At 57.3% G+C, this 19521-nt stretch overlaps 2 protein-coding genes across 14 annotated transcripts in view; one reads left to right on the top strand and one right to left on the bottom strand.

Annotated features, from left to right (window-relative positions):
- The first annotated feature begins 178 nt into the window (after positions 1-178).
- ANKRD9 (ankyrin repeat domain 9) lies at positions 179-3081 on the top strand. Of its 4 annotated transcripts, none has more exons than XM_072963766.1 (3): positions 179-394; positions 1376-1452; positions 1989-3081. In XM_072963766.1, the coding sequence occupies exon 3, from the start codon at positions 2040-2042 to the stop codon at positions 2982-2984; it is 945 nt and encodes a 314-aa protein (XP_072819867.1). In that variant the 5' UTR covers positions 179-394; positions 1376-1452; positions 1989-2039; the 3' UTR covers positions 2985-3081. The 4 variants fall into 4 exon arrangements, with proteins under 4 accessions (XP_072819867.1, XP_072819869.1, XP_072819868.1 ...); XM_072963768.1 differs by lacking the exon at positions 179-394 and adding an exon at positions 726-989; XM_072963767.1 differs by lacking the exon at positions 179-394 and adding an exon at positions 726-1059.
- A 5445-nt stretch (positions 3082-8526) lies between these two features.
- TECPR2 (tectonin beta-propeller repeat containing 2) overlaps positions 8527-19521 on the bottom strand; it is an 82645-nt gene continuing 71650 nt past the window's right edge. For 4 of the 10 annotated variants that reach the window (XM_072963754.1, XM_072963756.1, XM_072963757.1 and 1 more), the window contains exons 18-21: positions 11321-11462; positions 10812-10961; positions 10313-10455; positions 8527-10144 (exon numbers count right to left, since the gene is read on the bottom strand). In XM_072963754.1, the coding sequence (XP_072819855.1) occupies positions 9845-10144; positions 10313-10455; positions 10812-10961; positions 11321-11462 (735 nt within the window). In that variant the 3' untranslated portion in view covers positions 8527-9844. Of the gene's footprint in view, positions 10456-10807; positions 10962-11320; positions 11463-16638; positions 17038-18006; positions 18173-19521 lie in introns of those variants that run through there. The other 6 variants (XR_012073830.1, XM_072963759.1, XM_072963758.1 and 3 more) reach the window with 6 other exon arrangements.

Genomic DNA, 19521 nt, shown 5'->3' with positions numbered 1-19521 from the left:
AGTTTCTCCCAACTTTTCCGCGGGTCCCGCCGGGCGCCCCGCCCGCCGGCAGGTGACGTAACAATGGTGCAGAGCAGCGGCCAATGGGCGGCGGCGGGGGCCGGCAGCGCGGGCCAATGGTAGCGGCGGGCGGCCCCGCGGTCCTGCCCGGCCGGGGCCGCACTGCGCCGCCCGCCGCCCGCCCGCCCGCCCGCCGCCGGCGCCGGCACCGCCGCCCAGCGATCGGGCCGCGGCGGCTCAGAGCGCGGCTGCGGCGGGCGCGGGCGGCGGCGACTCCCTCCCTCCCGTCCGTCCTGGGATCTTCGCCTGCGCGCCTACCTGCGAGGGGACAGCACGCGCTCTGGCCCGCAGCGGGGGCGGGGACGCCAGGCCCGCGGCCCCGCCAACCCCCAAGGTGAGTCCCCCTTCCTCCGTCGGCTTGGCTTGCAGCCCCCGCCCCGGGCGCTGTTTTCCTGGCCGCCGCACCTCTCATCACCCCTGGACACACGCGCACGCAGGTGCAGCCCTCGCTGGCCGCCACCCTCTCGCAGACCCCGTGGCCTTGCCCCCGTGGCCGCCCGAGGTACGGCCGTGCCGCCGGGAGGGGACGGGGTGGAGGTGGCGGGATGCCCTGGGCGCGCGGCCCTGCCCTCGGTGGCCCAACCCCCCATTCAGGGAGCCGCGACCGTGACTCGCTGCCCAGTGACGTGGGACGGCCCAACTTTACGTAACCCTGTGTGGACACAGGGTACACCCGGGGCACAGAGGCCCAGGCGTGGGGGGCTGTTCCAGTCACAGTGTCCCCAAAAGGGGCACTGTGGCTCCAGTCCACCCACACCCTGCCCCTCTCTGTAACTTAGTTACCCAGTGTGTGTGGACGCAGCCTGTCCGCTAACCCAGGCCCCTATGACCAAGGGTTTAACCCTTGAAAAAAAGACAGTAGGAAGCTTGGGCCGGGGCTTGGAGTTGGAGGCCAGGCTCAGTTTGGGGCAGGGGACTCAGAAGGCAAGGTTAGGCTCAAGCTGGGTTCCCTGTGTGTTTGGGGGCCCCTCAGGTTCTGGAATGAGCCCGAAATAGGAGGTAGGAGATCTGGGTTCTGGAACTGGCTCTACCATGACTTGCTAACTGACCTTGGACAAGTTTGACCCATGCTGGAAAATGGGATGACAGTACCTGCTTCTTCTAGTAGTTGGGAAGATTAAGAGAGGTAGCAGACCTGGAGGGGATTTGCAGAATGTGAAGTGTTGTACACACCAGTCTCTAGGTGGACCTTATCTTCCTGCCTCCTCCCAGGAGCTTGGCGTGGGGACCTCCAGTAAACATATTTGGGTGGAAGGCTAGAGGCCCCCACTCCCTGCTGTGGCTCACAGCCTGCATTTCCCCCTTTCTTATTCAGATGAGGAAGCTGAGGCTCAGAAAAGGAAAGTGATAAACTACCTACACAAAACTAGGTGATCGCGGTGCACTAAACAGGTAGGTCTGAGTCTACAGCTCTGCCTCTGCCTGGCCTGGGGGTCAGAGGACAGGGTCAAGTTTAGGTGGGGTTGGGGACAGGGAGCCTGGGCTACGAAAAGGATTTGGCTCAGCTTGAGATGTGGGATGCAGCTTTTCTAGCCCCTTACCTGGCCTTTCCTTACTTGTGTTTGGATGCACCTTTCCCAGGTGGGAGCAGGAACTCTTCGGTGGGCTCCTGGGCTGGAGGGAGGGCGATGTGGAGTTTCAGTGTGGCCTTGACGGTAGGTGGGGCTGTGAGGGCAGGGGCAGGGAAGGGCATTTTTAGCAGAGATACCAGAGAACAGGTTCAGAGAGGGAGATCAGGTGCAGCTAAGATCAAAGATGTGGGAGGTGGTTCTGGGCCTCTCTCCCTTCTGAGAGAAGGGAGCTGTGAGGAGTGACTGGAAGGCCGGGCCGGAGGCTGGAGGCAGGCACGAGAGGCCCGGATGGGTAGGGCTGAGTGAGGGTTGGACGGGAGGCCCTGGACACTCACTTTGATTCCCCTCCGCCCGCAGGTGGTCGACCCCAGTCCCATGCCTTGAGGCCGAGAGGCACTCGCTGCCAGCATGCCGTGGGACGCGCGGCGGCCCGGGAGCGGCGCGGACGGCGGGCCCGAGGGCGCGGGCGCAGCGCGCTCGCAGGCGCAGAAGCAGTGCCGCAAGTCGTCGTTCGCCTTCTACCAGGCAGTGCGCGACCTGCTGCCGGTGTGGCTGCTGGAGGACATGCGCGCCAGCGAGGCCTTCCACTGGGACGAGCGCGGGCGCGCCGCCGCCTACTCGCCGTCCGAGGCGCTGCTCTACGCGCTCGTGCACGACCACCAGGCGTACGCGCACTACCTGCTGGCCACGTTCCCGCGGCGCGCGCTGGCTCCGCCCAGCGCCGGCTTCCGCTGCTGCGCCGCGCCCGGGCCGCACGTGGCGCTGGCCGTGCGCTACAACCGCGTGGGCATCCTGCGTCGCATCCTGCGCACCGTGCGCGACTTCCCGGCCGAGGAGCGCGCGCGCTTGCTCGACCGGCGCGGCTGCAGCCGCGTGGAGGGAGGCGGCACGTCGCTGCATGTGGCCTGCGAGCTGGCACGCCCTGAGTGCCTCTTCCTGCTGCTCGGTCACGGCGCCTCGCCCAGCCTGCGCGACGGCGGTGGCCTCACGCCACTAGAACTGCTGCTGCGCCAGCTGGGCCGCGACGCCGGGGCCACCCCTGCTGCCGGGGCACCTGCGCCCGGGGAGCCTCGCCAGCGCCGCCTGCTGCTGCTCGACCTGCTGGCGCTGTACACGCCTGCCGATGCCTCCGGCCCGGCCCGCCGCGAACTGCTGGGCGACCGGCCGCGCTGGCAGCGGCTGCTGGGCGAGGACAAGTTCCAGTGGCTGGCGGGCCTGGCGCCGCCGTCGCTCTTCGCTCGCGCCATGCAGGTGCTGGTCACCGCCATCTCCCCCGGCCGCTTCCCCGAGGCCCTGGACGAGCTGCCGCTGCCACCCTTCCTGCAGCCACTGGACCTCACGGGCAAGGGCTAGACCACGGGGCCACCCTGGGCACTGGATTTTTGGAGAATACTATTTTTCAGAGCATTGTACCCAGCACTTTACATATATTGTTCTCTGTACAGCAGAATCTCTGCTTCGTCTGTTGCATGCATGGGGTGGGCCAGGCCAGGAGGGGAAAGTGGGCCCCCAGCTGCAGTTTTCTGGATCCAGCGGGGCTCAGCTCCCCATCTCCGCCCTGTGGAGCGGGGTTGTTGGATCTTGGGATTCTTGAGAGCCAGGCGCTGCCCTGAGCTCACTGCCCAGACCCTGATGGGGGTGAGGACCCGCCTCCCATCTTGATTAAGAGCCTCTGGGAAGATGTCCCAGAGGAAGTGACTGCTGAGCTGTGTAGGAATTGGGCAGGTGCAGGGGGTGGACTGCCGTGTCAAAGCTGGAGGACAGCTTGTGCAAAGGCCTGGAGGCTAAGAGAAGTGTCCTGTAGGTGTTAGGTGGAGGTCCTCTGCCCAGTCAGCATGTAGGGCCTTGTAAACGCCCCTGTGGGGCTTGAACTCAGGTCCTGAGACCACGGCAGGCAGCAAGGCCTGCCTCGCTGTAGTAGGGGAGGCAGGACCCAGGCTGTGCCTCCTTGTCATTCCCCCCACCCCCACCTTCTGTCCCAGATTGGCCACCTGCTCCTCCTTGGGTATCACTGGGACTCCCTCCACCCAAACCAGCCCAGGCCTGGACTTGTCCCTGTGGCCCCTTTTGCTCTTCCTGGTCGACTGGGGTTCCTGCTGCCTTAGGCCCCTGGGCCCAGCTCCAACCTTTCCTCAGGTAGAATTAGATGTGTCTTCCTCCAGGCCCACCCTGTCTACCCAGCCCCTGACAGGTGGAAAGTTGTGTCTGTGGGTGACTGGGTGGCCGCATTACCCTGTGGGCAAGCCCTCTTGCCTCAGCCAGTACAGCTGGTTTCTGCAGGAAGGTTTTGAAGATGGAGACTTATTACCGGATGCACCATGATCCTTTAGGACAAAGGGCTGTATGAAAAGCTGGGTCTGTGCCCTGAGGAGCCTTGGGATCAGGGAGGATGGCCAGGCGGGCCTGCCTGGGGATTCTGCTGGGCTGTGAAATTCAACCCGCGCCGGCATGGGCCGGAGGGCCATGATGTTCTGCCAGGAGCAGAGGGCTAAAGATCTGCCCGGTGAAGAGTGACCGCCTGGCTGGGGACACCCGCGGCCCACCCTGCCCCCAGTGTCTGTGGCAGGAGCGTGCCTGGGGATGTAGAGGCTTTGGGTGGCCAAGGCAGAGTCCGGGGTGGTGGGCTGTAAGTTGGACGGTATGGAAGGGGCCTGGGCAGCAGGAATGTCTTGCCAGGGGGGCCTGGTTCTGGTCTGCACCTGCCACCCACTCTCAGGATGCCTTGGGCTTGTGTCCCCATGTTTTCAAAGAGTTTTAGATCATCTCCAAGCTCCCTACCTGCCTTGAAAAGGATGTGACCTCTTCCTGGGAATTGTGTGTGGGTGCACAGAGTGGGGAGGAGGGGTGGGGGAGGGGTGTACAGCCCAGTGGCTGGCCCTAGATACCAGGTGAGAATGAGGGTGCCTTCCTGCTGTGTGTCCTGGCCCAGTTAAATAGCCTCTTTGAGCCTCGACACGGGGACAGTGGATACTGCCATCTCTTAGAGCTTAAAACTTAGGGCATCAGGAGTTCCTGGTTCCTCGGAAGGGGGGCGGTCCCAGGTCCTCATACAGGCATGCACTGTTAGGGGAGGGCACATTTCCTTTGGAGATAAGTGGAGACTAGGGTGGCCTGGAGCAGCAGGTTGCAGTGGCTCCTGGGGTTTGGGCAGGGGGAGGTGTGGGGAACCCTTGGTGCCCTCGTGTCCCAGCAGCTTCTGTCTAGAAAGAGCCCGGGCACCTGACAGGCACCTGATGGGAGACCTGGGCATGCAGACTTCTCCCTAGTCCTAGCTCTATCCTCTTTGGGGTCAGCCTTCCTGGCCCAAGGCCCAGGGCTTCCCTTCACTTCTCCTCTGGACCTATAGCTGCCCCTTTGGTGACAATCTCTTTTGAGCCCCCTTGGCTGGGGATGGGGTGATGCAGGGATGGGGGAGCTCCCCAACAGGCCTTGGGAACACTGTTGGGCAAGCAGGAGGCTGCACCTGGGCTGGTCCTGGAGTGCGGGGCAGGATCCTGGCAGGAGGGATTGTGGGCACCAGAGCAGGGGTCCAGGTGCCCAGCCGGAGCACAGGTCCAGGGGCCCCTATACCTTGGAGGGGTGGGAGGGCAGCTGGGGCATCAGCCCCTGGTGTCCTGTGGCTGGATGGGGTGGGGGAAGGCAGCGGCAGCCCTGTGGCAGCCGAGCGGGTCCTGATTCTGGGCACGGCTCCCACTGAATCTCACTGGGAACACCTGGCTTGGGCACCCCAGGCGTCAAGGAGAGCAGAGAACTGAGGGCCACGGTGCAGGGTGGAGAAGCCTCGGGGTTATCTGGTGGCTGCTGCTGGCCTGGGGTGGGGTGTGGCGGGGCCAGGCCTCAGCTTATCGCCCCCTGGGCCGTCCAGCCCCAGAGGATGTTGGGGCCTCCCCATCAGCATGGTAACCCTGGCAATGAGCAGGAGGCCTGGGGAGAGCCGCAGCCAGCCAGGCGACTCAGCTCTTAGCTGTTGTTGGCAGGTGGCCTTGATGGCTTCTCAGAGGCAACGGCTCTGCCCGGAACAAGGCCCACGTCTTTGGGACGAAGCTTGTTAGTTGGTTTGTTCGTTCATCCCACCAACCTTGCTAAGGAAAACCTGACTGTGGCCACTACTGCCCTCCCCATGCCCACCCCGGGGCCTGGTAACCCACTGTTGGGGAGGGCTGAGGGGCCAGGATCTCTGCATCCCAGACCCATAGAGAACAGGGGCGCTCCTGTATGGTGACCTTGTGCCTGTGCTGTCCAGGGGGCCGGGGGAGGCGCAGGCGGGCAAGGGGCCCCACTCTGCCAACTTTGGCCGTGGTGACATGACCCTGTGCCGGGGCCTCGCTGCACCTCTTCTGTACTACCTCGATTCTCCCGCTGATTTCCTTTCTTCTCAGTTTCTTCAACTTTAAAATTCTGTACTGAGACCACTTTCCTAAGTTACCCCCAACTCTGTTCACAACAAGAATGTTTCCTGGGAGTCGAAGGAGGGAAACCAGCACGGTCAGGGGAGGAGGGGCAGGACCAAGCCTGTTTCGGGAGGAGTGAGGCTGAGAAAGCTCTGCCCCGCAGCGGCTGGGTCTGTCCTGCCGGGTTTGACAGTAAGATGTAGCTGACGAGACGCATAATAAACACACAAGCTTTAAGTGTGTGGCTTGAGGAGTTATGACCAATGTCATCACAAGTGCAGCCACCATCCCACTCAAGATAGAGACGAAGATAAGAGATTTCTATCTCTGTGATTTTTCTGCTTACAGAGTTCCCGCTCGTGGTCGCACAGACTGCAGAGAAACCCAGGTCAGGGTGTGGCAGGGCCCCTGCTCGCCCCAGCGTGTGGCTCCCAAAGGAAGGGGCTGGCTCCCTGCCAGCACCCGGCACCCAGACAGGCACTACTAGCGTTTTGGTGTATTTTCTTCCATTTTTTTCTGTGCATATTTTCTACATATGTGCCATTAGATCAGATTTAGAGTTAAAAACTTCCTGTAGCATAAGCATTTCCGTATATTGTAAAACACTCTGTAAATACGATTTTTAAGAAGCCTTTGTGTTAGTGATGCTTGATGCAGCTAGTGTTGATGAGACAGAGAGTTACTGTTAGAGAGGACTGAGCCTTTAAACTGGGAATTTTATTTCTGGAATAAATAATACATTTACATGGCTCAAATTCAAAAGATACAAAAAGGTATACGTTACAGGCAGACACGGTGACCAGCTGCCTGTGTAGTGTCTTTCTGCCCCTCCTGTGCCCCTGGAATTATGAAAAATGTCAAACCCACCAGAAGTGATTACAGCAGAGTAAGTGCATCTGCAGTATCTCCCTCTAGATGATCTGCTGCAAAACCACACCCGAGAGATTAACGTTAATAAGATAAAATTATGTCACAGACTGCCCCGAACACATTTCCTCCAGGAGGACACAGGCTTTTTAACAGCTGCACGCTGTTTCACTGGAGAAATGCTCCCAAATGCTGGCTGGTCTTAGTGTTTCACAATTACAAATGATGCTGTGCTGTACAACTAGGGTTTGCTCTTGAGGATAGGTTTCTGGAAGTAGGGGTTCGTGGGGGGACGGCTGAAAGGCCGCTGCAGGCCGATGGTGATTCTCCCGGAAGGGATGTGCCAGCAGTGGCTCCTGACCTGCTCCATCTGCCCGGTGTTCATGAAGCAGCGACCGTCCCCTCCTCCATCCACACACATCTTAGGTGTTCCTCCTACTCATTGTGGTTATTTACACTCTTAATTTTATGTGGAGTTTTTAATTTACAGCATCTTTATATTTTTGAAGAAATCAAATCTATATACCATTTTCTGGCTTTCCCCGTCACTTCTGAGTTTAGAAAACTGCTTGCCTTCCAGAAATCAGATACTGTTTTTTGCCCCTCATTTTAAGATCCTTTAATCCGATGAATATTTTCTCTAGATGACTCAGGAGTGGTCCACATCAGTTGTGAAGTTGCCCTCCTGTCCCCTCACCGCGGTGCTGGCTCCCCGGGGGCCTCACTGGGCGGCTTGATGTCACTGGCCCGTCCATCCACGCCATCCTTCATTCGCTGGCCGGCTGTCACTCTTGGCAATTCTTATGTTTCTCCTTCCCCAGACAGTGAGGTGGCAGCGGACAGCCTACCTACCCAGCTGGGCTCCCCAATGCACTCCCGGTGTTGCCTTGAGCAAGTCACTTAACCTCTCTGAGTCTCACTGGGGAAACAGTACTTATGCCTCGGGCCCTGTGAGGATGTGGCTGCATGCGTGAGCCCCTTGGAGCACGTCTGGTGCAGTCAAGGGGGTGTCTGTGGCACGAACATGGTTTCAGGGTTCCCTCCCTGCCTCCCCTAACAAAACAAATCCCAGTGAGGATTTTGACAAACTGAGTGAGACCCACCCACTCCCTTGGAAAGGACTGACGTCCCTGCACAGTGGACAGGGTCTCCCGCCAGGATCGTCGAGCATGCCCTTCTGACGCACGCTTTCTCGGAAGTCTTCTGTAAAGCTTGGCCACCTCTTGACTTGGGTCTTGACGTTTCTTGTCCAGGTCATTTCCTGTTCTGGGATGTCCTGCGGTTTCACAAATGTGATCTTTTCCCGCAAGTTTGTTTCACGAGGCACTTCTGGAATCTGGTTCTGTGTCATGAGCAGAGACAGGCCCAGGTCTTGGGCCCCTAAAGTGACCTCCAAGGGCCTCCGGGAGGACACTGCCCTGTGCTCCGCCTCACCTCAGGGTGTCCTTCCCAGGGGCCACCAGGTGCGTCTACCTCTGGAGTGACTTTCTCCCAGGAAGCCTCCTGGGCAAGCTGGTCACGAAGTTATATCCACCCGCCCCTCTTGACAGGGGGTCTGGGCTGGCAGACGCGACCAGCAGGCTCTCCCCAGCACAAGTGGGAACGCCAGCCTTCGTCGCTCAGACAGCAGACTCAGCTAGGCTTGGAAAAGTCTAGTTTATTGCACTGTCTCAAAGCACAATTAGAAATGAAAACCAGGAAGCAAACGGCACAAAGCACTGAAGCTATAACGGTTTACAAGTGTCAGACTCGGCTTGGGTTTAATTGCACTAGGTCCCGCGGGTGTGGGAGAGCGCGGCATCGGGCAGGCGCCGGGCAAGGCACGACGTCCGCAGAAGAGGCGCCACCGCGGCCTGTGGTGGCCTCTGCTGTCACCGAACTTTTTAAAAAAGGATTCTATAAAAGTGAAGTGTGAAGTAAGACCTTGTCCTCATTTAGACCTGGAAAACCTCCATCTTCGTGGCTGCTGGGTCCTGTCAGAGAACATATTTTATCACTCTTCACCTGTGGCCTGGGGGCTCCGGGATACGCTCACTCAGTAGAAAACAGGCATCGAGTGACTGGGCCCTGGGCCGCGGGCCGCTAAAAAAAGCAGCTAGGCTGGCATCCTCCCGCGGGGCTGCCTCCGGGAGGGAGGGGAGGTGGGCTCAGGGTGGGACACGGGCTGGGCGTGGACTCTTGACAGCTCAGATGCCAGTGAGGGGCGGGCACTGCAGGCCAAGCCCCAGGATGGACTGGGGTCTGACGTGGCCACAGCAACCAACCAAGACAGGCGCCCGTTTCAACCTTGCATCAACCCAGCAGCCTGCCGACAGGGCCCGGCTCCCTCTCGGAGTCAGCAGGCAGGCCCCACGACTGCCCTGCGCTCCGAGGACACGCGGAGCGGGTGCCCACCCTCCCTGAAGCTGCAGCTGAGAACAGTGCGGGCTCAGGATCGACCGCGGGAAGCAGTGAAAGGCCTTCCACTCATTTTGGAAAATACATTTCTCTCCTAAATTGGTAAGATTTGATTTCAAATGAGGTATCGTATGTAGGTTTGTAATACAACAAACAAAAAAGGCAATAATCAGTAGATTCATCCTAGGAGGGCGCTTCTGGATTCTATGACGCCCACCAGCAGCACTGGCTGAGAAACCACGCTGAAGACATCCCTCAGCCATGGCCCAGCCGGGGCCCCGGGCCCGACCGCACCGCCCTGCGCCGGCCCTGCCTCGGACACGTGCGCACACTCTGGTTCCGTCCATCCACTGGCCTTTGTTGTCTTGGCTGAGGTGTGCTCTCAGGGAGGCGAGCATGGCCCACGCGTGAGTGGGCAGGGAGGGTGTGTGTGGCGCGTGTGCGGGAGTTGTGAGTGTGTGTTCTCTGTCCTGGCACAGTCAGCACCCCACCTCTCAAACACAGCCTTGGTTTCCCATCTGGCATGTCCAGCGTGGAATGCATGCTGGGACCTGCTACTCAGAGAGGAGGTGGAGGGACCCTGCGCAGAGACGAAGCCATCGTTAACACAGTCAGCGGGTGGACAGCACTGACCTTCGGTTCCGTATGCCTTGGAGCTACTAACATGGCTACCTGTCGTGGCTCCCAGGGTGGCCCCTGACCCAGCTCTGACGTGTCCCACCTGTGGTGGGACCTGGAGTAGTCAGCGAGGAGGGGTGGCTGTGGAACACGGGCAGCAGCCACTGTCCCCGTGGGGACAACCTCAGCAAGAGCACAGGGGCCTTGTGGCTCCGGGCCACTCTGCTGAGGCCGTGGGTGCTGGAACGAGATGGAAACGAACAAGGATGAGAGCAAGCGTGAGGTGGCCGACCTGGCTGGACGTGTCCAGACGAGAGCTGACAAGGTGTGTCCAAGAGAGAGCAACTCAGAGCCGACCGTGTCCACCATTCGAGGCTCGGGTCCCTCCCGAGGGCTCCTTCAAATTACCTCCCACTCGTCCTCTAGGTCGTCGGGGTGGGAGGTGGTGGTGTGGCTGCTCGGGGCACCGTGCAAGTGGCTGAAAGTCCTTGTCAGCCGCTGGAGGAGGTAGCCGGGGGGGCCCACTGCCCACAGCTCATCTGACGAGGTCACTGCGGGGACAAGAGCCAGCCACGTGCTCATGGATCACCCAGCCCGGGAAGAGAGCAGAGGTGGTCAGGGGCCTGAGCTCCATGTCTGGACGTGGCACTTTCTAGCTGTGGGGCCCTGGACATGCCACCCCCAGTCTGTGCCTCAGTTTCCTCAGCTTTAAAGTGGGTGGCCTGGCACCCTGTCCTCCTCCTGGGATACCCTGGCTGGCTGGGCGCTGGGCCCCCCCCCACAGCTGTGACCCCAGAGGAGGCCTTGCCCTGGGCTCCTGTTTGGGAGCAAGCCCAGCAGAAGCAGCCCCCCAGGAGCTCCCCAACATGGCCCAGGGAGTCCCAAGCGCACAGGGCCCAGCACCTGCCTGTGAAGCATGTCACACTGCCAGGGACTTTCTTCCAGTAGTCTCCAGCAGGGTTCTTGTCGGTGACACCATACCGCCGCGCGAGGTCCCCGCTGGGGCAGCGGGCCCACACGGTCCTGGTGCTCAGGGCCAGCTGGCAGGCCTGCAAGCCTGCAGACAAGCAGGGCAATCGCCTGTCCTCAGACCCGGACGCAGAAGGGACGGTCCAGCCCTCCTGCCAGCCTGTGTGCCTGTCAACCAGAGTCCCCAAGGGGACAGCGCCCTGCTCCGGGCTGGCTCGGAGCGGGAGCTGAGGGCAAGGCCGCCGAGAGCCCAAGACCGGGGTGGGGAGGTCCAGGTGGACCAGAGATGATCATCCCCCCCAGGACACGGGGCTGGGTCCCTACACTGGGAACGAGACAGACACTTGCTGTCATCTGCCTCAGCAGAGCCTGAGACTAGTCCAGCCATGGCTGTGGCCATGCCGGCAGCTGCATGGCCCCTGAGCCCAGCTGGCCTGGTGTCCCTACCTGGCACGTGCTCCCAGTTGGTCCCCACAGGCATCTCCTCAGTGATCCCGGTGCGGACGTGCACGTTCCACCTGCTGTCCAGGGCCCACAGCATCTGGTCGTTGGGGCTGGAGTGGACGCTGACCAAGGTGACCCCGGCGGGCTGGCAGCAGGAAGAAGGCAGAGACACATTATTTTTGGAGAGGGCAAGGCTGGAGGTGTGGGGAGTCCGCGTCAGCCTGGTGCGGGGCGGAGGCACAGCAAGAGTGGCAGGGGCCCAGGCCTGTCCCCAGCGCAGCCTTGCAGGGACAGAGACGCCCGGCAGACCCAGACCGGGAGCCTCCCACCAAACAGGCAGCCCCAAGTCTTCAGTGGCCGCAGGTCTGGGGGGACACAGGCGGAGATGGGCCAGATGTCAAAAGGTAGGGACATGGGGAGCAGACCCGCGGGGTCCCGGGCCAGGAGGGCAGCTGTGTACGGGCGGTGACGGTTGGTGACAGCAGGAGGGGTGGCAGGGGAAGGGAAGGCGGGGAAACACTCCTGAAGGATCCGGGGTTGGGGAAAGGGGCCTGGCCTCCGAGGGTCCTCACAGCTTCAGGCTCGGAGAGAAAGCACACGTGGCCAAGTGCTAGCAGTGGGTGAATCTGGGTGAAGGGTCTACGGGAGTTTCTTGAAATCTGCCTGTAAGTTTTCTGTTGGGGTGAAGTTTTTCAAAATGAAAGTTTAATTTTAAAAATTATAAAAGTAAAAACCACAAAAAAAGTTGTTGGCGTTGTGAGTGTAGTGGCAGGGGGTCCACAGGGAGAAGGTGTGTGAACTGGCCGGAGGGCTGTATGAAGGGTGGGTGGGCGGCCCAGGACGGGGTTGAGGTGGGTGTCTGGCGTGGCGGGCGTCTCCACCCACGCTCCGAGCACCTCCCCTGCTCTGCTCCGTACACAGAAGGGGAGCAGGCCGAGGGCCCAGTCGGCTGTGCGGGGCTGCTGTGAGCATCTTGGGAAACAGGGGCAGGCGAGGAGGCAGCGGCCCGGCCCAGCCCTGCTCCGGCGGCTCCCGGACGGGAGATGACACCCTTCCACCCAGGCCTCTTCAAGTCCACACCAGAACCTGGGGTCAAGAGCCGGGCACGTGTCTGGCCCACGGTGGCCTCATGAGTGACATCAGGTACTGAGAACAGGGTGTCATTTAAGTCCTGCTGTCTCCTACGATGTCCTCATCCCTCTGCCAGCCCCATGCTGTGAAGGGCCCATCTGGAGGTGCCCGCCTGGCCTGGCCCGAGCCCACCCCCAGGCCCTGACACACAATGGGAGGACTCCTGGCTCAGCCACCTGCCCGTTCATTCATCCATCACCCACCTGTCCTCACTCATCCCAACCGTCATCATCCACCCATCACCCACCCGCACATCATCCACCTACCCACCCACCAGATGTTTCCTGGGGCATCGACCTCGCGCCAGGCACTGTGCTGGGCGCTGGGGATCCATTTTCCTGACTCCTGGATTTTAAAGTCTGGTGAGAGGCACGCCGTGGCTCAGAGAGTCACACAAGGATCTGTAAGACTGCAGCAGGTAACAGGAGCTACAGGTGAAGAAAGAGGTGACCTGGGAGCATCTGATGGGCATCAGACCAGGGGGTCAGGGAGGGCTGCCCAAGGGGGTGTCGGCTGGAGTGAGGCTGAGGGGTGAACAGAATGAACCAGGAGCAGAAGGTGGGCAGGGGAGGCACCGGGGAGTGAGGGGAGGCACCGAAGAGGCTGAACCTGGGCCGCACCACGCACAAAGTCTGTCTCGTCAGTGGATGACAGGGCGGTCTGCTGGGATCCAGGCTCTGAGATCAGAGGTGTTCAGAGAGAGAGTTCTGGAGATGTATCCAAGGACAGGTGGTAAAAAACAAAAGATGCGATGAACAAAAGGAGCTCCCAGCCAAAGTGTTCAGAGAGAGAGTTCTGGAGATGTATCCAAGGACAGGTGGTAAAAAACAAAAGATGCGATGAACAAAAGGAGCTCCCAGCCTCAGTGGAGGTGAGATGGGCACAGCACCCGGCCTCTGGGAGAAAAGGGATTGCGCAGAGGCAGGATGGCAAGACAGGCACCTGCCTGGGGTGGCAAGGCGTCCACAGACGTCAGCCACCCCGGGGCTCCTGAACACGGCCCAAGAAGTGCTGCTTCACAAGGGTTGCCTGGAACAAGTCCCAGTGATCTGACAGGTCGGCCAGAAGGACAGAGAGCTTGGACAGGAAGCAGCTGTGCAGAGTACCCTGCACACCAACTGGCCACCTTCAGACTAGGAAGCCTGCTCTTGCTGATCCCAAGGCCCCTCCAGAGGGACGAGGGGAAGACGGGAGGGCCAGGAGTTCTCACACCTCAGAGTCCTGGGGCCCGTCGGGGGACCTTGTTAAAATGGAACGTTCCTGGGCTCGGAGCCAGACTGTCCACATCAGATTCTGTGGCTGGAGCCCAGAAACGACCTTTTAAACAAACTCTTCAGGTGATTCTGACTCAGCCGGTCTGCGGGCCACTTTCTGTGGAAGTGCTCTGCACCACGGTCAGGAAGCAGGCGACGCCACCCAAACCATCTACAGATTTCAATGCACCCCAAGCAAAAGCCCACCTGGCAACTTAACAGAAATGGAGAAGCTGATCCTCTATTTCATATGGAGTTGTAAGGAGCCTCAAACAGCCAAAACAATTTTGAGAAAGAACACAGTTGGAAGACTCATGCTTCCTGAGTTCAAAACTACTACAAAGCTGCAATAACCAAACAGGACGGCACTGGCAGAGGGACAGACATGTAAATGGAGTAGAACTGAGAGCTGAGAAATAAACCCCTATAGTCAAGTGATTTTTGACAAGGTTGCCAAGGTCACTCAATGAGAAAAGAACAGTCTTTTCAACAAATGGTGCTGGTACAACTGGGCAGCACACGTGTAAAAGAAGGAGGCTGGGCTCTCACCTCACACGTACACAAAATTAACTTGAAAAGGATCAAAAATAAATATAAGAGCTAAATCTGGCAACGGTTTCTTGGCTATAGCACCAAAAGTACAAGCAACAACAAGAAAAAAGCTAAATTGGACTCCACGGAAATTAGAAGCTTTTGTACATCAAAGGACACTGTAAAGAAAGCGAAAAGATAACCCAAGTCATATATAAGGGTCTAGTATCCAGAACAAAGAATTTTTTTTTAAGACTTTTGCCTAATTCTTTATTTTTTATTTTTGTTTTTTTGGGGGGAGGAGATAATCAGGTTTGTTTGTTTGTTTGTTTAATGGAGGTCCTGGGGATTGAACCCAGTGCTTTTACTAAGCATGCACTCTACCACTGAGCTATACCCTCCCCTCTTAGCATAAAGAGAACTCTTAAAACTTACAACAAAAAGACAAACTGAACTAAAAAAAAGGGCAAAAGACTTGAATAGACATTTCTTCAAAGACATACAAATGGCCAACAAGCACATGGAGGACACTCTACATCATTAGTCACCCAGGAAATGCGAACCCCAACCACAGCGAGATATCGTATCACACCCACAAGGGAGGCTAGAAAAAAGAAAATGGAAAGTAAGTGTTGGTGAATCTATGGAGGAACAGGAACTCTCATATAGTGTTGCTGGGGCTGTGAAATGCTGCAGCGGCTGTGGAAAACAGTCTGCCAGTTCCCGAAGGGTTAAACACAGAATGACTGTGTGACCCAGAAATTCTACTCCTAGATGTTTACCAAAACAACGGGAACAGAGGTTCAAACAGCAGCTACATGAATGTTCAGAGCAGCGTTCTTCACAACAGCCAGAAAGTGGGAACAACCCAAACGACCACCAGCTGATGCCTGGATAAACACAACGCGGTCTGTCCATACAACGGAGTATCACTCAGCAGTAAAAATGGACGAAGTAGTGATGCTGACACCACGTGGATGAACCTCAAAAACATGATGCTAAGCACTATTTACAGTAGCCAAGACATGGGAACAGCCTAAATGTCCCATCAACAGATGACTGAATAAAGAAGATGTGGTATACTTATACAACGGAATACTACTCAGCCACAAAAACTGACAACATAACACCATTTGCAGCAACATGGATGCTCCTGGAGAATGTCATTCTAAGTGAAGTAAGCCAGAGAGAGAAAGAAAAATACCATATGAGATCGCTCATATGTGGAATCTGAAAAGAAAAAAAAACACAAAACAGAAACAGATTCATAGACACAGAATACAAATTTGTGGTTGCCAAGGGGGAGGGGGTGGGAAGGGACAGACTGGGAGTTCAAAATTTGTAGATACTGACAGGCATATGTAGAATAGATAAACATGATTATACTGTGTAGCACAGGGAAATATATACAAGATCTTGTGGTAGCTCACAGTGAAAAAATATGTGACAATGAATGTATATATGTTCATATATAACTGAAAAACTGCTCTACACTGGAATTTGACACAACATTGTAAAATGACTATAACTCAATAAAAAAGTGTTAAAAAAACAACAACATGATGCTAAGTGAGAGGCCAACCATGAAAGGCCACGTACTGTATGACTCCGATTACAGGAAGCGTCCCAGAGAGGAAAATCCACACAGAGAGAAAGCAGACGAGCAGCTGCCGGGGCAGGGCAGGGAGGCATGCGGAGTGACTGCTGCTGGCTACAGGGTTTCCTCAGGGGATGGTGAAAACGTTCCGGAGCTAGACAGTGACGAAGGCCGCACAGCACTGCCGACGTCCTACATGCCGCTGATGGTAAATCTTATATATGTGATTTCACCACAATTAAAAAAACCCGAAAAAGCAGACGGCTTGGCTGTGACCGTGTACTGCTGTTTTGCAAGACATCATCACTGGGGAGACTGGGTACAAGGCACACGGACCTCTGTTCTTACCAATGTATGTGAGTCTGCAGTGATCTCCATACAAATCTCAATTAAGAAAAAAGAAGCAGGCAGCCTAAAATTTTGGTCCTTTCATATTCAAAATTTCACAAAAACGAAAAAAAAGAAAGGAAAAATGGTGCAATTGTAAAAATGGAGTAAATAAGGAACTTACGATTTAAAAAAATCATCTGGAAATGACAAAAAAATTATGTATTGTCTTGGGTGCTTCCGAAGACTGAGAGAGACAGTGTGTGTGTGCAAGAGTGTGTGAGTGGGTGTGTGGGTGTGTGTGTGTGCACCCACTCCTGCTTAAGTGTCCTTTCAAGATGAACTGCAGGGCCAGTGATGGGGCGGGAACCACACCCCTTTTCTGGAAGCACCTGGTGATTTAGTTACAGCCACCAACATGTTTTGATATTTGCAAATCAAAGGGGCTGCTCATGACTGTAAAGTTCTCTCAAACAAGGCCTTATGGCGGTGATGGGGGAACCCCAAGCTGCTAGCCTACGTTTTCAAAAGATAAACACTCATTACTAGTTATTACGAACAAGGAACAGCATGTTTTATGTATTCCAAGTCACCAGCATTACAGATAAACCAAGACTCTTTCCCATTACTCCAGAGACTCTCCAGAATTTATTTCATACACTGAGATCTTGACTAGATGTGAAGTTCAAGTTAAGGGACGAGGTTTTCACATGGTGGGCTGTTCCCAAACTGTGACTGCAAGGGCCCCGGTGCTGCACACACCGGCTGGGGGCCAATGCGACTGTTCTCAGGTCAAAGGATTCATCTGAGCTGCTGGGTGCAGTGAAGATACCACTGAGCTCAGACAACATGAACGAGAAATGAGACGGGTTCTGTGTTTCCTGGAATCAAGACAAGCTTGTCTGAGTTTGATACAGTACTTAACTCTGCCTCCAAGCTTCCCACCTAGAACATTCCTCCGAGAATTCCGCTACAGCCGCTAAGTCAGCTGTGACAAGACCACACACTCCTAGGATAAACGATTCTGGTAACTACAGACAATGGTAAGGTGCAGCTGCCGGCTCTGGTGGCCCGTCACCCGCCCCTCCACGGGTGGCAGCTGCAGGCAGGAAGCGTGCAACCCAGAAACCGTCCACCCATCACTCAGTGACCTTCACTGAAGTTGGTTTTCTACTCAACTTTACGAGCCTGCAGGCTTGGCCCCTTGTGGCGTGTGGCCTTGGCTGTCAGGGGGCTCCTAACTGGTCTCCCCACAGCAAACCGCCTTGCCCAGGGCTGCAGGATAATCTGCACTGGGCACATGACTGCCTTGCCCTGTGGCCACAGTGCCTGCGCCTGCAGGGTGACCCCCGCCCCTGTGGCCCTCCACCCCCCACCAGCAACACCTCCTTTCTGGCCTCATGGTTGGCCGGGTCCCACAGCGCTGGCCTTTGGCTCTAATCAGACCTTCTGGATTTCCCCTTGCAAGCGTGCTGTTAAAACCCTCCCTGCCCTGCAAGGCCCAGCCCACAGACTGCCCACTTCATCAGCCTCCTGAAGGGCCCCCTGCCCCCATCTACCAGCCAGAAGGGGCCCCATCCACGCTCATCCCACCGGGCCTTCCCCTCCGCACTCACGCCCCTCCAGCTTCATGATCCGTTACCTTTTCCGTGTTCAGAGCCCTCAGAGCTCCAGGCGGGGCTGCTTTCACTGAGCCTCTGCTCAAGACATGCTCATGAAATGGACCTAACAGGGCAGCAAGGCCCAGTGGCCACATGTGGAGAGGAGGGCGGTACGCCCAACTCGAGGCTCATGAGAAAACAACGCTTCTTAACAAACAGAAATCTAGTTTTTCTGATTCAAGGACTCACCAAAAATGACTGTGGGCTGGAAGGGACCAGGAGATCAGCTGAGCCCAACTTCCTCATATTCTGGGTGAGGAAACTGACAAAACTGATGTGGAGGCGTGAGGGGACCTGCCTGTGGCCAGAGCCGAGTCTCGAGCTCTCCGAACTTCTGGCAGACTGAGCCTCTGTCCTAAGGAACACACAGACACACACAGACACACTTCCCTCAGCCAGAATGTGAATAAATCCAGGCTAAAAGAAAAAAAATGGAAAATTCCACAGCCAAAGGAAATGTTTATCTAGACAGACCACTTTGGTGTGGACCTTACGGGAACCTGGGTAAAACTCAGCAGGAACGTTTCAGGAACACCGACGAGGGTTACTCAGAAGCTGCAAAGCAGCAGCACGAGTCACACTGGGCAAGACGCCTCCTGGAGACACACCGCCCACCACAGTGACCAGCTGTGCTTTCTAGACCCCTCCCTCGGCTCCAGGTTGTCCCCTCCTCCCCACTCTGCTCAAACTAACCTCAAGTCCACCCAGCACCTGTGCCACATGGCGAACTGCATTTCCCAACAGCCCGCGGGGTCTGCACCGACTGTGGTCGGAAGTTCTCAGCCCCTGAAGCGTGGGGTTTGTTCGGTCCTTGGGCACGTGGCCCCGTGGCTGTTGCACTTTCTGGGTTCTGTTCACTTTAATTCCTTGTGTTTTCCCCTGAAGCAGATCCTCGTCCTGCTTCTGGTCTATCCCTTCTAATTTCACGTAAGCCTGAAACCTGGATACCACTGTTAACAAGCTCTTGGGGTGAACAACTCGGTGCTGTCTTTGGCTTCCAAGTCAGTGTGTGACCTGAGGCAGATCCCCTCCCCGGGCTCCATGTCCTCAGCAGGAGGATGAGTTGGGTGGCCAGGGAGGCTCCTCTGATGGGGCTTTCACGGAGCCCCAGCTCTGCGAGCTGCCCTGGGCCCCTGCAGGAGGCACTGGGGCAGTTTCACGGGATCAGCTCTCTGCTAGTATTTGTTGAACACATTTGGCTTAGGTACAGGATTTTATTTGAAGAATGAGTTGCTAAAGCTGCTTGAAAACTGCTGACCTGGCTGAGTGAGGCCACCAGATGCCGGGGTGTGGACGGGAGCAAAGTCCCTGCTGCTTTCCTCTCTGGTCAGCCGACGTGAAGCCAGAGGTCCTCTCCCCCGGTGACACCTGCACTGCTTCCAGCACTTTCCTCGGCCCCCATCTGGTCTGAAGTGTGACTTCAGGATCCAACAAGGCGCCGTGTCTGCTCACTGCCGGGGGGTGCACTAAAGAAACCACTCAGAAACGGGCTTCCAGGGCAGCCGTCACGGAGCGTTCCTCCCGTGCAAGGGCTGGTGAGGCTGCCCACCGCGGCGAGCAGACCTCAGCCTGCGTGACGGGGCTGTGGTCAGCATCAGGGCTCCAGCGCTGCGCTGACATGACAGGGCCGCACAGACTATCCCAGGGCCCCGGCCCCGGCCGTCCTGACAGCTGCTGGACCGGGGGCAGCGCTGCGGGCCTGCT

The sequence above is a fragment of the Vicugna pacos genome, chromosome 6, assembly GCF_048564905.1.
Source record: "Vicugna pacos chromosome 6, VicPac4, whole genome shotgun sequence".
NCBI classification, from domain to species: Eukaryota; Metazoa; Chordata; class Mammalia; order Artiodactyla; family Camelidae; genus Vicugna; species Vicugna pacos.
Note: the sequence above shows the minus strand (reverse complement) of the source record. Positions and strands in the feature narration are given on the sequence as shown.